Source organism: Geospiza fortis, unplaced genomic scaffold (genome assembly GCF_000277835.1).
Source record: "Geospiza fortis unplaced genomic scaffold, GeoFor_1.0 scaffold299, whole genome shotgun sequence".
Taxonomy (NCBI): domain Eukaryota; kingdom Metazoa; phylum Chordata; class Aves; order Passeriformes; family Thraupidae; genus Geospiza; species Geospiza fortis.
This window is the reverse complement of record NW_005054549.1, coordinates 699,786-719,603: the sequence shown is the minus strand read 5'-3', so window position 1 is coordinate 719,603 and position 19,818 is coordinate 699,786. Positions and strand designations below refer to the sequence as shown.

The following is a 19,818-nucleotide window of genomic DNA, read 5'->3' as shown; positions in this document are numbered from 1 at the left end:
TTTACTATTTTGGGAAGGGTTTTAGCTCCCCACTAGGTGGCAACAACCTTTACCAGTAGACGTGGCTGGCTTGAGGTAGAAATTTTAGCAAAGGTTTGACTGCGATTTTTACCTTTTTCACAAAACTCCTCTTTCTTCATTTCACAATGATAGATTTCCCTGCATGGCACAATACTTGTGTGCTTCTTAATCAGTAGGAGAGTCCTTTAGAAAAGCTGTTAGAATATAGGAAGATTTAAACACATGCTTTTGGATATTCCCTAAGGTTTTGACTAAAAAGTCAAATACCTATGTGTAACTTCAGAAAAGTTTGGAATAAAGTTATCCCTTCTGCACTGTTTTTCCAGGTTCTGTCATGGTTCTGTTTATTAGAGTGAAGGTCAGGCTGTGGTGTGACTGTTCATTGCCAAATAGCAAAAAGTAAAGTTTTACTTCCTTTTATTTCCTCATCAACTTTTTTGCCAGGACTAAAAGTTCTAGAAGTACTTAAATGATTAAAAGCATAAGGTCTTTGAATGTTTATGGAATCTGAGCACCTCTGTCATTGGGCATTAGCGTCCTACACCACTTACAATTCTGTACATCTGCCCTCAGATTTTGAAGTTAATGCTTTTACTTGACTTAACCTGTAGCTTCATGAAACTACAGGCATTCCCCAGTGTGCTTACACCCCTTTTCTTTTTTCTCATGTAGTCAGTACCTTCAGACCCCTTTGCTTCCTCTTTTGGAGGGACAGGATTCACAGATGACCCTTTCAAAAGCAAATCAGACACACCAGCATTACCACCCAAGAAAAATGTCCCTCCACGACCCAAGCCACCCAGTGGTAAGAAGGTTTTCTTCTTTTAAAAGCTGCTTCTTTCAGTTTACAGTGTATTGCTGGATATAAGAGCAAGTTGACAGTCTACTGTCTGTCTTATATTTCAACCATGGAGGAAGATGTGAAGTTACTGGTAATTGACAAAATTATCAGTAAACCAGACTGAAACTCTTCAAAGTGGAAAACAGATGATGAGAGTACTATTACAGATCTATAAAATCACATGTGGCAGGAAAAAACAGGGTGAAAACCCCTGTATTTTCTAAGTAGGCAACATATAAGATTAGTAAATAGCATCTTTAAAATAAAGAGGTTTGTTTCTATATGGTAATCTAAATTCAGGATTTATTTCTATGTTTGCCAGAGAATATGGTGAATGCAAAAAGCTTAAATAGTCTTTAAAAAACCTCTAGATAATTCTCTAGAATTTCTCTAGAAGAAACAGAGACAATAGGGTGCCCCAAAAGCCAAAATGCTGGCTCCAGCTCCTTTGTAGCTGAGTAGCAAGGCAGTATGACTGTGGCTGCATCTTTATCTTGTTTTGATGTTCTTCCTGAGGCATCTACCACTAAGTACTGACAAGATCAGGGTACACAGTTAGACCTGTCCTGATCTGTCTGTCCAGGTAGGATCATTCTTACATTTGCACATCACTGTGTGAATTAAACAGAAAACACTTTCTGAATATAAATGGCTTTGTTCCTGCTTCAAGTCCATTATTTATGGAAATCTGGGAGATATAGAAATCTCATGAATTGAAAATAAGATCTCTCTCAGTGGAGCTTCAATTTCTGTTCTCCCTGCAGTTGTTTTCAAGATATTCAGCTACCAGTGAAACTGTTTAAAGAACTGAAGCCATGTAGTTTCAAGTCTCCTTTTAACAACAATGGTAGAGTTCAGTTGATATCAAGAGGGAACTTTCAGTTGGCTCAAAAAAACAACAGAAGCTAGATGCTGCTTATGGTTAGGCACAGAATTTTGCACTAAACACATTGATCATCTTGTATTTATATATCCACAGGCAGTATTAGGAAGCATAGTACGAAAAGAACAGATCCATCATTAATGTCTCCTGCAGTGTATGGGTTCTCTGCCTTTCTGCTGGTGCATTTTGGAGCAGAGCAGGCAGCCTGTTTGTGACAGGTATTGTTGATCTGGCTGGTTTTGCAAACCAGTTATTCTAGAACAAACTCCTTGGATAATGTGAAAAGTGCTTGCTTATTACCAAGGTATCCTTAATGCCATTACCTATCCCATAAATTGATCCAAGACATGAAAGATATCATTTCACACAGTAGACTTACAAGCAGACCATTACAGCAGTATTAGTTTGTTCCTGTTGCTGTGATTTTATTGCTTAAGAGATTATGGTGCACCCAAAAACCCTGAAAGCAGCAAATGAGAGGCTTTTTATAGGTGAGTATGCATGTAAAGTTGTCAGGAAATGCTCTAGGATTGTGAAAAAGCCTTTGAAGCAGTTTGTTCTATGCTTGCTTTGTGTATTTTCTACTATTTTCTACTACTCTACTAATGAGTTTTCAGTAATTAAAAAAAAAACCCACATAATATGACATGACATAATATGTCATGTTGACAAATATCAATCACTAGGACAGATGCGAATAAAAGGAGAAATAGAAATGCTGAAGGGAATCTTATTTCACATTGTGAATGATTTTTTTTCTTTATTTGGTTCTCAAGGAAAGAATGCAAATGGCCATCTTTCAAAAAAATATCTACCCAAAATATTTTAGAGTTAACAGAGCATATACCAAGTTGGATGATTCCAATAAATACTAGATATACGAATGTAATCTCTTATATGTAGTTTCTTTCTATTTCTTGTTAGAAACATGATTACTCTTAGCAAATGCAGTGAAATAGTAGCTGGAAAGGTGAATACTGACTCACCTACATGAGGGTTTTTTAGGTTTCTGTGTCCTCATTCCCTCTTTTGTACATACTGAGGAATTTGGGGAATGTTCAGTTGTATTAGTATGTTTTTTATTTAGACATGTGCACTCAGCCTTTAATCAGTTGGTTAAAAATGGTTTAAGTGTTTCTCTTCCCCCGCTTCTGGGGAGATACAGTATTTGTGAGGTTCCACGCTCTACCAAAAATGTTGTTATGATAAAATAGGCTAAGGAGGAAACAACAGGTTTTTTTTTTTAAAGCAAATGAGCCTCGTGTGTTTATGCAGTTCTACTCCTCCCTTCCTTCCACAACTAAGGCAATCTTCAGTGGTTACTTAAAGCATGAGAAATTATATAGTAATATAGTGTGATTGTAGCAAGAGATATGGGCATAAAATGTGTGTTAGAATGGCCTCAGCAAACAAACAACAGACAAGAAGCTTCCGTTGTTTCTTACCTTTCTTATTGGTCTCTTTAATTAAAAAACAAGTAAGTGATAAAGGTCTTGCTGAAGGATGAATAAACGCTAATTATTACCAGACAAACCTGTAATTTGCCTTTCTGTTCCATGCTTGTACTCTTTTTAGTAAAACTGTTCTTTCTGTTGGGGGGGGGTAATATTGAAAAACACTTTTGTGGTTTGGTTGCATTTTGGTAGGCAGGTGCAAAAAGCTCTAAAAGGAAACTTTACTTGTCCTCAAACCTCTCACTCAAGTAGAAAATATAAATACTTTTGCAGAGCGTTGGAAGCTGTCTGATTTCCCAGGCTTTTGATAGTGGAAACTAAACAGGATCCACCAGAGTTTGTTCCTGATTAGTCCTGATTTGGTGCTTTTCTTTATGTGAAGCTTTTGCATGTGACATGCAAACATTGTCTGATATCCCATTGAGGGATTGCACTATGTCCTGGACCGAAGTGTGCCGCAGTTCTCACTTTGCCCATGGGTCTCTTTTTTGTCCAGATGAATGAGGAGTTTGACATCAAGTCTCATTCCTTCATGAAAACAAAGAGCAAACAGAGCAAACCCTTGCAGCTGAGCACAGGATCAGGAAAACACTTAAAATGGCATGTCCTGAGTTGGAAGGGACCCATAAGGATCATGGAGCCAAACTGCTGGCCCTGCACAGGATACCTCAACAGTCTCACCCTCTGAAAGGCTGAAAGCATTGTCCAAGCGCTTCTTGAGCCCTGACTGCCTTTAGGGAGTCAGGGCTCCCCTGCCCTGGGGAGTCTGGGCAGTGCCCAGCAGCCTCGGGGGGCAGAACCTTGCCCTGAGCTCCATGCCAAGGCCTGGCCCAGCTCCAGCCCTTGCTGGGCTCCTGTCCCTGTCCCAGAGCAGAGCTCAGCCCCTGCCCCTGTGCCTGCCCTGGGGAGGAGCTGCAGCCCCTGAGGAGCCTCCCCTCTGTGGGAATTTATAAAATTAGAAGATTGTAGGTGTTAAGAGACAAGCTTAAGACACAGTAGGAATTGAGAATAGTGTTGAGGCATTAGAAAAAATATTTAAGTTGTAGAGAAGATATAAGAATAGAATAATAGAGCTATGTATTAGTGCTTCAGAATAGTTTCCTGAGTTGCAAAAAGTTTATCTAGCAAAGTTAAGCTCATGAATCGAGCTCTGAGCTCTGTGGTTCAGAGGAGCTGCTCTCATATCCAGGTTCTGAACACAGTCTTCACACAGTGTGTAGAGAAACTTCTCTGCTGCTGCAGTGTTGTCAGTAACAGGATTGCAGTGGGTCATCAGGTCTGGTCCTACGCATCCTGACCTGTTCTGCTTGTAAAGTGAAAATGGGTTGGTTTGTTTGGTTTTAGTTGATATCTGGGTTTTTTCCACAGCTGGAACATTGAGGAGCGGCTGTGATCTGAGTGTATTAGTAGATAGTTCAGTTCACAACTCTCTGTGAGAGAGAAAACCCTTATTGTGTGGCATGCATTAGGCACCCTGAGATCCATATCTTTCCCTTCTTGAATACTGAGATTAAGAGAGGGTATGACAATCACAAGATTATTTAATTAGATTTGTATCTTGGGTAGAATCTCAGCTTTATGCTAGCTTTGTTCATCATAATTTTCTTTTTTTCTTACTTTATTGTTGACCAGTCTGTCAAGATCTTTTAGATGTTTCAAAGTCCTAATCTGATCCTTGCTTGGTCCAAGAGAAATCTCATGTTTGTTTTTATGGTAAAATACTCTGTTGAGTATTTATTCACTAAAACTGTTTGAAGGTTAAGTGTAGAATCTTTAAAGAGAATTGGAGGAAGGTTAATAATTCAGTGAATCCCAGCAGAGAATAGCAAGGGGAAGGTGTTCCAGAAGGAGCAAACCTAGATACTAGTTTACCTCAAAGCTCCAACTTACTGTTTCATGAAAAGATTTGGAACATCACTATCTCTGTCCCATACCTGGTTTAAGATTCTCTTTAGGTTGAGGAAGATCAGCCAAGAAAAAGTTCTTTAGCTCTTCTGACAAGACTCTTCAAATGAAAATCCCCAAGAGAATGCATACATGTTCTTCAGTAAGGTATTAATCTCCATGAAGGTTCTAATGGACATTAGGTTTCATAGGGCTCCCCTAGGACTTGGCTGGAGTAATTTGATGTTCACCGGGTGCTGCTGGAGAACTTGCAGGTTTCTTTGGAGAGGAGTGGAACGTTTTGTAAATTTATTGATGTTATATCTTGAGTAATGCTCAAGAAGCACCAAAGAAATGCCAGTGCTTTGTGTAATGAGCTGTGATAAACAGAAAGCAAATAATAGTAAAGTATCTCAGCATTCTTAAACGAAGGTGCCCTGTGACAAGGATCTACATTCCACTGCACATTATTTTCTCAAACTCCCCTAAAACATTGCTGAGTTTTGTAGATTTATAAGGACATTTTATTTGCTGGCAGAGGGCTGCCTGTGGTGTTCAGCACTATCGAACTTCTGGTTGCTTTATATTTCTTATGCAGCTTCTTAAGCTTTATGGGACTTTGGTGTAATTAAGGATAAAAAAATATGAAAGAACTGGTAGACTGAAACCTGTCAGTTAAAATGGCTCTGGTAGGTTCTCACAGATGAAAAATTATGTTTTCTGCTGTGAGCTGCAGATTGAAATCAGTCAAGAGTTCGCCGCTAACTAGTTTCTAGGTAAAAGTTGTTGATTACAGAAAGAGAGAAACAGATTTTTTTTTTCTTTTTCTTTTTTTTTTTTAAAGTACGGGAAGTTGCTGTGTGGGTGTCAGTGATTGGGTTATAAGTAAATGCTTTGATCGTGGGACCTAGTGCTTATGCCCCACCCTTACCACTTCCTTTCAGTGCAGCCTCATGCATTCCACATTGCGGTTATAGAAGCGCTGTTAACCAGTGAGATTAACCACTACTGACAAGCATCTGACACATTACTCTCTATGCTCTGGACTGCTTGTCAGGCCCTTGAGTTCCTGAAGGAAGCTGCTCTATCCAGGGAGGATGAGCAACGCTTGACCCACCCCTCCTGTTACAGCAGGTCATGCCCTGCCTTAGTGATGTTGTACATTATGGATGTGAGGCGAGGACACGGGCATTGAACTGTGTGGTGCTGAATCTGCCTTTTGTGTGCCCTTTCAGACACGAGAGTTCCTTCCCCATCAAGTTAGCATCACAACAGGAGTGTGTGTGACCTGGCTTCCAAGGGGGCAAGGCACACCAAGTTGTAGGATACAATCAGGTCCCAGTGATACCTTGCACTGTCTTGGGTTTTAGCACTGAGTATTCCTGTAGGCCTCAGGGATAGGAGAGGTAACACACACCCATTTGCCAGAGAGATAATTTAGTGCCTTTAAGGCTGCTGGTGCATTCAGTGACCCATGCTCCATACCCACCACTCTGTATTCCTGCATGGTGCTAAAATGACAGGATATAGTCAGTGTCACTAGGTGGTAGTTGGCATCCTCCAAACAAGTGTTGCTGGCCCTGCTCAACTAATGATGGTCCAGGTGCACATGGTTGCTGGAGAAGCTCAGAGACAACATTTTTTGCCATCAAGAAGTTCGGATGAATGTGATTCTGCCTTAATCCTGACTCCAGGAGTGATGGATGAAGTACCCAAGTTTCAGGATGCATGGAGAACCCTAGAACTGGCAGTAGGTTCAAAATGGCTTCTCATGCAAAAGTCACCCTGAAGCCTCCAAACTGGCACCCTCAGTGTTTCCGTGACTTGTGCTGGCAGCATTCTTACCTTTAGGATCCTTCCCATTCAAACCATTCTGGCGTCCTGTGATATTAGTGGAAGAACTTTCACTGCAGAGCAGTGTGAAACCTTCAACCTTTCCTAAATTTTTATTGCTTGCTTATGGTGGTTTTCACCTTTTTAACTATGAAAGAATAAAAGTCCTAAAAACGCAGGAAGAAAATATACTTTTCAATTTCAGTGTGATGCTTTCTTGCAATGATTATCTAATAAACACAATTATTTTAAGAATTTTTATTATTAAAATAAATTTTGGCTTGTGTAAATGTTATAATTTATATTGTTATTGTATATTAGTGAGTAATAGAGGTAGTGAATATTATATTAATAGTGAACTTTTAAAATGCTAATGCACTTAAAAATTGAGTTTTTCTTTGGGGCGTTAGTATGTAAATAGCAGAAAAATACAATGTAACTTGGAATGTATAGAATCTCAGATCATTAAAGGGACATTAAAGGTCATCCAGGTCTAACACCCCTGCCTTGGGCAGGAACACCTTCCACTAGACCAGGTTGTTCCAAGTCCTTTCCAGACTGGCCTTGAACAATTCCAGGGATGAGGAGTCCACAGCCACTCTGAGTAAATTTAAAGGAATAACATATTGAATTCATCCTATATAAGAAATAAATTAGTGGAGTTACTTAGCTGCTGTTTGAAATACAGGCATTAAAATAAATTCCGTTGGTAAATTACTATTCCACACTGCGCATGGGGAGTTTGTCAAAAAACTTCAGCTTTGTTTAGTGATCCATTTATTTTTTGTAGCTCTGGTCTATGATGGCAACTGAATATTGGCTTTTCAGAGGTTAGTGGTTAACACCTCTGTATTAACCTTTTTGAGTTAAGGGCTTCAGGTTTGTTCCCACAGTGTTTGTATTGCTTGTTACGGTTTTGAAATGTTAAAATACTGAAAAAATACAGGGGACAGTAGCCTGCCTTGGGTTAGGAAGCATGACTCTGATCCCTCAGGGAGACCTGGTTCTGTGGAACTCCAAACCTCAGTGCAAACACAAAGGTTTGCAGAGTGTTTGAGTGACTAGAAATTATTACAAAATAATAGTAATGATGTTACTGATCATAAATTTAATCAATCAAGGTGTTAGGGTTCAATATTTCACTAAATCACTAATTACAAGACTGCTAGATGTATTTTGCTGTCCTACCAAAAAAGACAGAAAAGGCTGATTCAAGCAAAATCTGGCTGATAAACTGTTTTTTCATCTTGCCAGTTGGCTAATAAATGATATCTGAACATGTTGGTAGCTTAAAAAAATGAAGAGGGGTCAGGGGTTTAAGATCTTAACAGGTCTTCAGGATCTTAATATTGTGTTTATTGAACCAATCTGCAAACTTATAGCTGTGTTGAATGTTGTAATCCATCACCTACAGAAATACTAATTCCCTAATTTGGGGTGGCCATCCTTTGCCTATCCTTTGAAGTGTGGTTGCAGAAGGTTATTGTCAGCCTCGGAGAAGCTAGAAGTGCAAGAAAAATTACCAGCAGAACATCTTTTTGTTCTGTTCCTGTGGTGCAGGGAGCTTGCAAGGGAAATTGCAGATGGATTTGCCCACTCAAGTGCACACAGTTGTGGAGGGATCTAAAAGAGCTGTTCTGATGGCACTTTGACCTCAAAGTTTTAGTTATTAGATATCCAGATAATCACACATATGCAGACATGTTCCAGATTTCCCTGGACCAGGATTGTCCAAGTGAAAGTTTTAGATTCACTCTTTGGGGGTGTCTTTTGTACCCCTGGGACCATTTCAGAAGCCTTTTGCTCCTTCTGTGTGTAACCAGCTGCTGACCCAGCTCAGGGCAGTGCAGCCGGTGTTTGTGCAGCTTCTGCTGCTCCCTTCCTTTGTGTTTGATGCTTCCTCCTGCTTCATGCCAATGATAAATATAGTTCTTTTTTGTATGTGTCACTTCTCTAAATTAAAGGCATTTTATGGTTTGACTGTTTTTGCAATTTTAGACTTATTTCTCATCTTTAAGGCAGCCCAAGAGCACTTGCAGTGCACATTGACCTTGTGTTGACACTTTCAGTGAGGTAAAGAAGGCTTAGGTCTTTGCTACTTTTTGAGTTGGACATATAAATGGGTTTTAGTAGTTTGTTTGCCTAAGATGTGTCTTCAGTGTCTCAACTAGATAAAAATTCAGACTTTACAATTGGTTCAGTATCTTCCTTATAAATGCAGGCCAAAGTCTGAATGCTTTCTCTTGTGCATTTACTGAGTCCAGTTCTTGACAGAAAATGATGTCTTGATGTTGTGAATACTTAGTGTTAAAACACATCATGCTTTTGTGGACTTTTTTTTTACTTGCACCATGTACAGTGTTCCCATGTAGAAATTTGCTCTATGTATTTAGTCAGATAAATTTTAAAAGAAAGAAGCCATGTTAGGTATAATTCATGTAATTAGAAGTTAGGAACAAAAGAAAGGATTGTGTTAATCAGGAAAAAATAATGTAATATAATTACCTTGATTTAATTTAGATTTAACTCTAATTTATGTGGATTTATTGAAGTTGTGGATATCAGTCATTTGATCTAGAGCAGTGTATAGAGTTCTGTTCTTTACTCATTGTGAGATGACAGGAGTGCTGGGATGTTTATTTGTGCATGATGCCGCACACCTGTTTCCTTAGAACTTTTTCAGCACCCAGAGTTGTTCACAAGTACCCTGGTGCCTGTTTACCTTTATTTTTTTCCCCTCATCTGTAGCCAAGAGTGAGAAAATTAGCCTCGAAGTTGTGACTGACAGGAAAAGTTTTTTTATTTTTCATGACTTCTAGAAGACCTGACAGTTACATTAGAGCACAGGCATCCCTTGTTGTGTAGGATAAATGACTCATGGGTGGAGCACCTGCCTGGCCACAAGCTAAAAATTCCATTCACGCTTTGATTCTCTTGTTTATGCTGGCCTCTCAGAGTAAAGATATTTCAGTACTGATGGTTGAAAGAGGTTGTCCAGAAGCTGTTTCAGAGCAGATTGTTGGGCTGAACATATAACGATTTCTCACCTTTCAAGAAGTTTGTAGATTGTCAGAATGTTTCTCCTAAGCAGAAGTTTTCAGTGAACTCAAGGTGCAAACTTTGCAAATATTAAGCAAAAACAGTTCTGAGGGGGTTTTGCAAGGGAAAACTCCTCCCTTCTGTTACAAAAACCATGTTGTGATTTTTTGCAGAGAACATTATCAAATAGTTGAGTTTGCAATAGCCCCTGTTGAAGACAAAGACCTCCAAGTATTCTGTAGAAAATTTAGTTTAATGTAGTTAACATTCAGGCAAAGTTTGAAACTAGTAATCATTTTTTCTGTGAGTTCAGTTTCTGAAGATTTTACTCTGCATCACTGGAGGAGCTGGATAATCTTAACAGGATGGTAGAAATCATGCTGAGTAAGTTGGGAATGAGATGTAAATTTGGTAAACTGCCAAGAGAAAGATGTGCTGGGAGGCACCTGAGGCTTCTTCTGGCCATGTGAAAAAACAGGAGAGGTGGAAGTCCTGGGATTATATGCTCATGTATAATCGCAGGTATGGACTTACCTTATCACTCCTTATCCTCTGCAACACAACTCTGACTTCTTAAAGGCTATTTTTCAGTTCAGAAAGTATCCTGGAAATGAGCCCTTGTTTACTGAAAGTTTAAAGTTGTGTCATTTCCACTCTCTCCTGTTTGCCCATGAGCATGATCCATCTAGGCTTCAAAACCAGGAAAAATGCTGCTTCTCATCATTTAGCAAGGTCCTCTTCTAAGCAGAAAGTCAGGCCCAGCATTGAAACATAGAATATTGAGACAGTTCTAAATATTTCGCTTCATTGTCAATACCTTGTAATTCAATAAGACAAATTTTGTGTTTGCATCCTACAAGTGAGGTTATATTTGCTTTGAAATATAGATCTCAGCCCTCCAAACTCAAGTTTGCTGTGGGGTATGAAATTAGATAAGCTCTTTGTATGGGTGGAGTTCACTCTAAGTAACAGCACTTGCTGTGGTAAACCATTTTGTTCATCATCTCTTTTTGCTGAAGTGAGTCCTCGGTGTGGTTTGGGTGCACCACTTGGGTAACTGCTGAAACTGCTGTGGTTTCAGAATAGGACCTGTTTTGCTTTTTTCTGAACTTTTTTTCCCCTGAAACTATTAGCAGAAAACTCAAATAAGGGTTACAACTGTTTGCCTGCCATACCTCAGAACGATGAGCAGAGTCATGTACAAATGCAACATTTTCCAGCAAATGGAAGATTAATGCAATCTAGGTTATGACTATATTTTGCAGTATTGCAATTTTACCAATGTCCATCGGTAGAGGTGGTAACTCAAATTGTGGTTTGAGTACTTTTGCTTTATGTTGTGGAAAGCCCATACCCACATTCTTGACACACTAAACATGGGACTACAAAAATCTTTGTGTCATTAAGATGGGAGGCTTACACTTGGTGTAAGTCAGCAAAGACATCAGAAAGATAATGCTGGTGTTGGTCTTACTAACTTATGGCTAATAAATGAGTAAATTTGAACATCTAACTGAACCAAACAAACTTCTGCCAGGCCTCAAAACCATGTTTGCAGAGTGTGGCAGGACAATGTGATCTGTGAACAACATAGGAAGGGCACTAAAAGAGAGATTTGGACTTGGAGTTGGACTTGATGGTCCTCGTGGATCATCAACCTTGTGGTTGATGTTTTCAGAGTAGGTGCTGCCCTTAAAATTGCTCTGCAAAATTAAACCTGATTGCATAAGGGTTTCCCTCTCACTTTTTTAATAGAAAAATTACCGCCCTATTCTATTCTTTAACATCTAAAAATCTGAAGAAAATGGCACTCAGTGTGTAAAATGAAAGCTTTCAATATCATTAGCAGTAACTCTCATTATATGGTGACATTTCCTCTACAACAAAGTGATTCTTTGTGATCTTTTGTGAAGATGAAGCACGAGAAACCCTGATGCTCTGTGCAGGTTCAAAACCATCCAGAGCTTTGTGCAAAAACCTTAAACAGGCCACCCAGAAAAACCAGTCTTGCTGAACAAATACGTTGCAAACCCAGCATTTGTGTTCACAGTCACCAATTCCACAAAGTGGTTTCGCTAGCAGAAGATTTAACCTAAGAAAAAAGCAACTTAAAATGGGTCCGTTTTACCTCCATCAATCCAAATTGGTTTTGGGCAATACAGGGTGAGGTATGAGGGGGAATTTCCTTGCTGGTAACTGGCAATAGAGGAAGGGGAAATAACCTAGAGGGCTCTTGTTTTGCCTTCACCAAAAGTTGGAAATGCAGATACTTTAATTCTCTTTGTAATCCTCCAAGGCCAGTTTGGAGCTTGGAGCTTGGAGCAACCCAGCTTGGAGCAACCAGTAGAAGGTGTCCCTGCCCATGGCAGGGGGTTAAAACTGGATAAGCTTTCAGGTATCTTCCAACCCAAACAATTCTGGAATTCTATGACTCAAATTTAAAACAAGTTAAAATAAGTTGCTCTTTTCTGTGGAGCATTACATACAAAATGCTGAGTTGCTCATCGCTTGCCAGGCTTGCATGTCCCCTAGCATGGGACGGCTGTGGCAATGGTGAGATCTGGAGGCCACCAGGTTGGGCAGGATGGAAGTGCAACACGTTGTTCCAGAGAGCAAAAGGTGCCCTGTGGAAGGGCAGGTGGGGTGAGGGAGGGTCTGTGTTTGTGAGGAGAACAACTTCATGTACATTCTGTCACTTCCTTCCATGAAGGACAAAGCACTGGCCTGATCTGCCTCTCTTTAGGAGCCACGCGGGTCATTGCTGCCGTGGGGATCTGTAGATCCATGTTGCAGATGTTATCCATGTACTGAACCTTGGAAAATAGTGGTAGGCTGAGCTTTAACAGATCTCCTTTATCTTCCAGCTTCAAGGCAGCTGAACCAGTGCTATTTCTAGAAACTTTCTCAAACCTTGTGGATGTGTTGATAGAATGTCTCGCAGAGCAATGGTCATGGCCCCAAGGCTGCCAGGGCTCAAGGAGCATTTGGACAACACTCTCAGGCATAGGGGTTGGACTGGATGATCCCTGAGGGTCTCTTCCAACTCGGGATGTTCTCTGATTCTATGAATGTTTTAAGTTCCCTGGGCAGTCTGGAATATCCTTAAGTTTTAAAAATGTTGTGGATTTTCTGATGTGAATCTCTTTTGGTCCAGTCTAAATCCATTCGCCTTTTTCCTGGTGGAAGACTTGCGGGACTATGATCAAGTTCCCCTCAAACACTGTCAGGACTAAACAAATCCGGTTCTATCTCCTACTGCACGTGCCTTGTTTTCCATGTCTCTCTCTGTCTGCTTGTTCAGCTGGGGATTTGCTTGCTTCCCACTTTGCATGCAGCTCAGTGCCTGCCAGTGGTACCAGTATTGCACCTAAGTCTGACGTTGGCACTGCACTAATGAGAGTCTGTGCGATTCCCTCAGCTCCATGTAAACCTGATTCCCTCAGTTCCTGAGATACCCAATTCTCTCAGTTCCATGTAAGACTGATTCCCTCTGCTCCCTGGATACCTGATTCCCTCAGCTCCATGTAAACCTGATTCCCTCAGTTCCTGAGATACCCAATTCTCTCAGTTCCATGTAAGACTGATTCCCTCTGCTCCCTGGATACCTGATTCCCTCAGCTCCATGTAAACCTGATTCCCTCAGTTCCTGAGATACCCAATTCTCTCAGTTCCATGTAAGACTGATTCCCTCTGCTCCCTGGATACCTGATTCCCTCAGCTCCATGTAAACCTGATTTCCTCAGTTCCATGTAAACCTAATTCCCTCAGCTCCCTGTCCACACATGCCTCTGTCTTTGGGGAATAGAGGCCAGCTGAGTACAAGGGAGGATGGCTTTTGGCTGGCCCTGGGGCAGGAGAGGCTGAGCTGGGATTTACTGGAAGTTACTGGATAGGTCATTTATTCAGTGCAAGTTTGCTGATCTTTATTTCCCTTTGATAAAAGTATTTCCATGCATCTGAGCATATATTCTGAAGTTCATGAGCACGTACCAAAGTACTTTCTGAAGAGCTCCCAGGCTATGACTTAGATGTGCCAAGAATACTCTCAAATTTGGGGTTTGATTCCATTTCTCTATGCTTTCCTAGTATGTATATCATAATGGGAATGAATGATAAGATTCCTATTAAATTATAGTTCAAATAATTGGATATTTCAAAGCAGCTCTATTGCTACAAATAATGTCTGAAATTCAGGTTATTAGGCAGAAAGTTGTAAGTATTGGTTTATTTTAAGAATGTTTCTAGATTTTCCTTTATCAAGTACATATTGCAATCAAGAATGCTCACCCAAGGAATATTTTCCTGGGAAGCTGGACAAACACTTCTCAGGAGCAATCTTTTTTTTTTTTAGATGGGGCAGGAGGGGGAGAAATATATTTATCTGTTTAGTTACTTGACCTCACAAAATCGTCTTTTGGCAAGGGGAATTAAAAATCAACCCTTGATGCTTTAATTGCAACAAATTAAGTATACTCATAATATTTCTGAGCATACACAATAATTTCTATGATGTCATTTGTTGTTGGGGTGGAATGTAAGAACAGTCACCTACAAAAGGTGGGTTGTGGAGCAAACAGCCCAGAGAAAGGAGAATTGGCCTCCTTTTCTTTGTGTACATGGTGGTAGAAGGATGAACCAATTCCAGGAAAAAAAGCAGAATGCAGGCATTCTGTAAAGTGATAGCTAAGTTACTCTTTAATCCTATTTAACCTTACTTATCTTTAGTGATACATGTTTTTTTATTTTGTCTCTATATAAAATCAAGCTTAAACTTGAAATATCTCTAATCCTGGAAAATCAAAGTCATACTTGTCAATTTTTTTCTGACCAAATGTCTTTATAATGGGTTTCATCATTTAAAATCTTGATAGTGTTAATATTTTGGTATGTATAAATAGATAAATCCACTTAAATAAAACAACTGTTTTAGATGATTTGCACTGAGAAATTAATACCATTATATTGGGTTAAACTTTCACCCACCCCAGGAAGGATGGATGATGCTTAAGTGTATCAGTACAGTTTCCTATTTCAGGGCTTTGCATTGTCCATGGTAAGTAACTTCTCTTTTTCTCCTTTTGTTTTTTGTTTTCCTAAACTTTCCAGGTAAAAGTACTCCTGTAAGCCACCTTGGGTCTGCAGATTTTCCCAAGCCCCATGATCCATTCCAGCCATTTGGGGCTGACAGCAGTGACCTGTTTCAAAGTAAAAAGGGGTTTGGGGACCCATTTAGTGGAAAAGATCCATTTGCTCCCTCCTCTTCAAGTAAAACTTCTAAAGACTCTTCCTTGGGTTTTGCAGACTTCAGCTCTGTAAGTTAAGTTCCTTGTCTCTGAGCAAACCACTTTCTGCTCTGCTTGCAGCAATCTCTGTTGGGTTTTTGTCTTACCTGCAAACCTACTGTTCCCTGCCTTCTGTCTCTCAGTACCTTCATGCTGTCCTCATTGTTTTTGTATTAATATTTCTGTAATAAAAAGGCGTTATTTCAATAAAAAAGAAGTTTCCTACTAAATTTTCAAGGGTTTACTTGCATTTAAATTATTTTAGTACAGTGTGCCTTTACTCTCAAATTCTTTGTAGCAGAATCTGTGTATTGTTTTTGTTGCATGGAGGCTATTTTGTAAATGGATTTTTGGGAGCCAATGATGTAAAGACTCAAAAACAATTGATATTGAACATTTCTCTAGCAATTTCACCATATCCTGAGAAGCAAATCCTTGAAGAGAAAGTTTCTGATAAGTACTTGTAACTGTTTGTGGAGAAAATTTCGACATTTGCTGTATATGATGGAATGAATGTGGTCACAGAGAGACACAGAAATCGAGACAGAAATTGCAAATTAGCTGTTGAATTTTGTTCCTGTTACTGATGTTGTAGAAAAGACAGAGAAAACAAAATGGTTTTGTAGAACCAAGATAGAAAGGTCCACATTGCACTCCAGAAGACAGTCCCAGAAGGTTTGAAAACAAAGTCAGGTCCCCATTGAATTAAAAATACCGGGGTTTCCGAAGACTGGCTTTGGTTTTAGTGCTGGAATTGGGAACCATTGTAAATGCAGTGGTGGTGTGGTTCTTATTGCTTCCATAAGTGGATAGAATCTGTTCCATCCACAGCCTCAGGCTTCTTCCTCCTTTCACATGTTTTTGTTTTCTCATGTTGCCATGCAGTAAAATTGAACTTACTCTGTTCCGTAACTCTGCTGGACACAGGACAGTGTTCAGCAAGGGGAGATATTTAAGCTGAATCTTTCAGGTTGTTTCTTTTTAATGTTTTGGTTGGGTTTTTTTTTCCTAGTTATTATTTAATATTAAATGTGTATCACTTTCCTAATTGATATTGTTAGCTGAGGTCATCTGTGCAGACTTTAGTTGGCCTCAGGGCTTTAATTTATCACTTTTGAAACGACCAAGTTCAAGATTTGTTGTATGTTTGACCCCAGCTAGTTGGATTTGCACAGTTAAATTCTGATTGTATACAAACTGGTGACATTCTTAATAAAAATAAGACACAAAACCTGCTTTATCTGAAGTTTCTTCAACAACATCTAATTTCTTCCTGCAATCAAAGACAAATGATGGAATGGAATGACTCTTACCCAGTTGTCATCTGACTTTCCAGACTGTATTTCTTAAGTTAAAACATGGTTTCCTCTGAGTGATTGTATCAAATGATTAACCAAAATCTCTGATCCCAATCCTAGTGGGTGCTCCTGGGTCAAATTTGCTGTGCCATCACATTCTCAGCTCAGATTAACTTTAGAAGATAAGGAACAAGTAGGAAAAATGAGATAATGAGCAGTAGCAACTTAATAATTCCTGTTAAATGGCATTTCATCAAATGAAATAACTTTTTAAATCAGTTTTCTGAATTAATTTCTCTTCCTGTAGGAAAAAAAAAAAAGAAATGTTGACTGAATTTGGCTGAAAAGACAGACTTGATCCCTTTTCTCCTCAGGTCATGGGGTTTTTTTCCGTTTCTATGACACAGTTATGCTGCTACACTTGACAATTTCTAATCCTTCTGTACAATATTTTAAATGTTCCAGTTACCTTGAAATGATTGAGAATATTGTGCTTCTCTTTGCCTCATGGTTGAGAAATTTTGTTCATAATGGAAATGAAAATCAGTTTTACGTACAGAAGGTTTTTGACATCTACTTTAAATCCATGGAATCTGAGAACAGAATCATGTAGAACTGAATAATCAAATGACCTGATTTTTAGTTGAAATCCTTGACTGTTCCAAGAAAGAACGTGTGAACCTTCATTATATTTTAGTAGGAAAATCTGCTGCTTTTTTGACACACTGGCAAATTCATGCACCCAGAGTTTATGTATATTTTCATTGCATCCTTAACTTTGTTGCTGTCATTAAATATGATTCATTGGAACAAAACAGTCTTTTTCTAACTCAGATTTCAGGTATTTCTGGGTTCCAGCTGTGTTGCAGTTGGGATATTATTCCAATACAGCTGCAGTTTACAGAACAAGAAAAACCACTTTTTTTTTGCCAAGAAACAGAACACTTAGCACTAAGCTTTTTGTCTCAGTACAAGCTGGAAATTCAGTACACACAAATCAGTGGAGTTTTTGTGATTTGATTAGTCTTGCTGCAGTCTACTGGTTTCATCTATGCCTTGGGTCTGACTGTACTTCTGAAAAAGAAAAGGAAAGGAAGGATTTAATGTAATTACACGCGACACATATTTATAGACTTCTTGAAACCTGGACATATGCAAAAAATTGTTATTGTATTAAATTACCTGTAAATTACCTTTTTACAGACAATCTGTGCAAGAATCTATAGCATTAATGAACTGTTCTGTATTTATTTCACTACTCAGTGGTGAGAGTTATCTCCTGAAAATTGTACTTTGTGCCAACCACTTGTACTAAGGCACATCCAGATTTGTTTCCAATGAATCACTTGCCTATTTCTCCTTTTTCTTTCTCCACTCAGCACTTTTAACTGCAAAAATATAACTTGTGTCCAATAAACAAGTTATAATTGGGACTCTCATAAACTTTGGAAGCCTTATCCTAGAATGGAAGCCATAGAAGTAAAACTGGTTTCTCAACATTAAAAAAATATCCCAAATAGTTTGACCAAAGTGTCTTATATTTATGAAAATAGTAACCATTCATTTTCCATCCCAGCTGCTGGATCTGCCTGAATTCCTGGACTAAGCAGAGAATTCCTGCTTCCATTTGTATCTGTGTTTACCTTGAAAAAAATAATCTATTAAAATCTTAATGAGCTTTTAAATCTTACCTATCAGCTGACATTATTTAAATAAGGAGTGTAGTAGGATCTCTCAATTTTAAAAGTAAAATCTCAAAAGGTGTTACACTTCAATTGTATTTCAGTAGCATCAAATGCAAAGATACTCATCTAAATTTTTATAGCAATGAAAGCAGAGATACTTATGAAGAAAAGTGCGTTTTTTGCATCAAATCATCTCTAAAGTCATAATGGGAGAAAAAAAAAAGAAGAATGATGGGCATCCAGAGGCATGATTAAATTATGAGTAAATGAGAATTGGGTTTGGGTTAAAAGAAATTCAAATAGGCGGATTTATGTCAAAATACATAAAAAGTAGAAATTACAGATACACTGCAGAGTGGAGGAGGTGGCTGGGGTGGGACCATGACAGTGTTTATGCAGCTAGGCAGGGTTTAGCACTGAAGCTTGCATTTTAACACTGAGTTCAATATTTCAGGTTGGTCTAGGCAGGTGTAGCTGCAGCAGGCTGTCCTCAGAGTCACTGTGTCCTGGGCCACAAGGAATTTTTGCAGTATTCATCCAGCTGAAATTTTTCTCCTCAAAAACCCCTCAAATAATATGTTTTTCTGCACACACATAGAAAAAAAAATCCCCAAAACAAAAACCAAAACGCAGATTTTAGAAGTGGGCTTTAATGCAAACATTTACATGCAGCTGTTCCCATCCTCCTGCTCCTCAGCAAATGCTAAAATTAGCTGGGAACAGATTATATTTGAGTTAGAAATCACTATGATTTCAATAAAAAAATTTCAGATTTTGTTCAGAAAGTTCAAACAAGCCAACTTTTGCATCCTTTAATGGTAAATACTAGAATATAATTTTGGACAAGGGACAAGTTCTGCTGCTTTGTACTTGTGTTTGGGAGAGTCCAAACAGGTTTAGGAGCTGCATGTTATACAGTGTGATATTTTCTTAGTGTTCTCTGCTGAAGTAAATTGGATTATCTCACATGATTTTTTACTGGTGAAACTCTGTGTATTTTATGAACAGCAGCAGAAGCACTTTGGGTAACTTCTGATTTGGTGATGAAAATTCCCACATGTCAGCAGTATCCAAAATCACATCTCAAACCCCTCAACCTTAGCAGGAACTACCGCAATAAAACTCTCTGTTGTGCAGTAGCACAAGAATAAATAACTACTACCTTTACCAGCTATTTATTCTTAAAAATGGTTGTAGCTGCTGTGCTTCCAAACCATTAACTTCCCTTTTTTTGTGCTTTTGGAGGGTTTTTTGGCAGTTTTCATACCCAACTGAGCCACAGATGCAGGGACTTGCATCCCATGTGGGTTAATTTCCAAGTGGGAGGAGGAGGTAACTAAGGAAATAAACTAAGGAAATAAAGGAAAGAGGAATTAAGGAAATAAATCAAAGGAGGAAGTGAAGGAGGAAGAAATTAAGGAAATAAAGAATGAAGTGAGGAAACCAGTGAGTGAATTTCTGTGTCAATCTAGAACTGCCCTAAGACAGCCTGGTGTACTTGAGCTGTATATTTAATAAGTCTGATTCTTTGTATTTTTTGCATAATTTCTTCGAGCTGGTTGGTAACTTTATTAATTCATTTTCCATTTTCATTTTTT

The 19,818-nt window shown here is 38.9% G+C and overlaps 1 protein-coding gene across 1 annotated transcript in view; it reads left to right on the top strand.

The window, feature by feature from the left end:
- The window catches only part of EPS15L1 (epidermal growth factor receptor pathway substrate 15 like 1), a 32,352-nt gene extending 15,881 nt beyond the window's left edge, over nucleotides 1-16,471 (top strand). Inside the window, exons 22-23 of the mRNA XM_031064017.1 lie at nucleotides 694-826; nucleotides 15,062-16,471. Of these exons, the coding sequence (XP_030919877.1) occupies nucleotides 694-826; nucleotides 15,062-15,276 (348 nt within the window). The 3' untranslated portion in view covers nucleotides 15,277-16,471. The remainder of the gene's footprint in view (nucleotides 1-693; nucleotides 827-15,061) is intronic.
- Nucleotides 16,472-19,818: the final 3,347 nt, after the last annotated feature.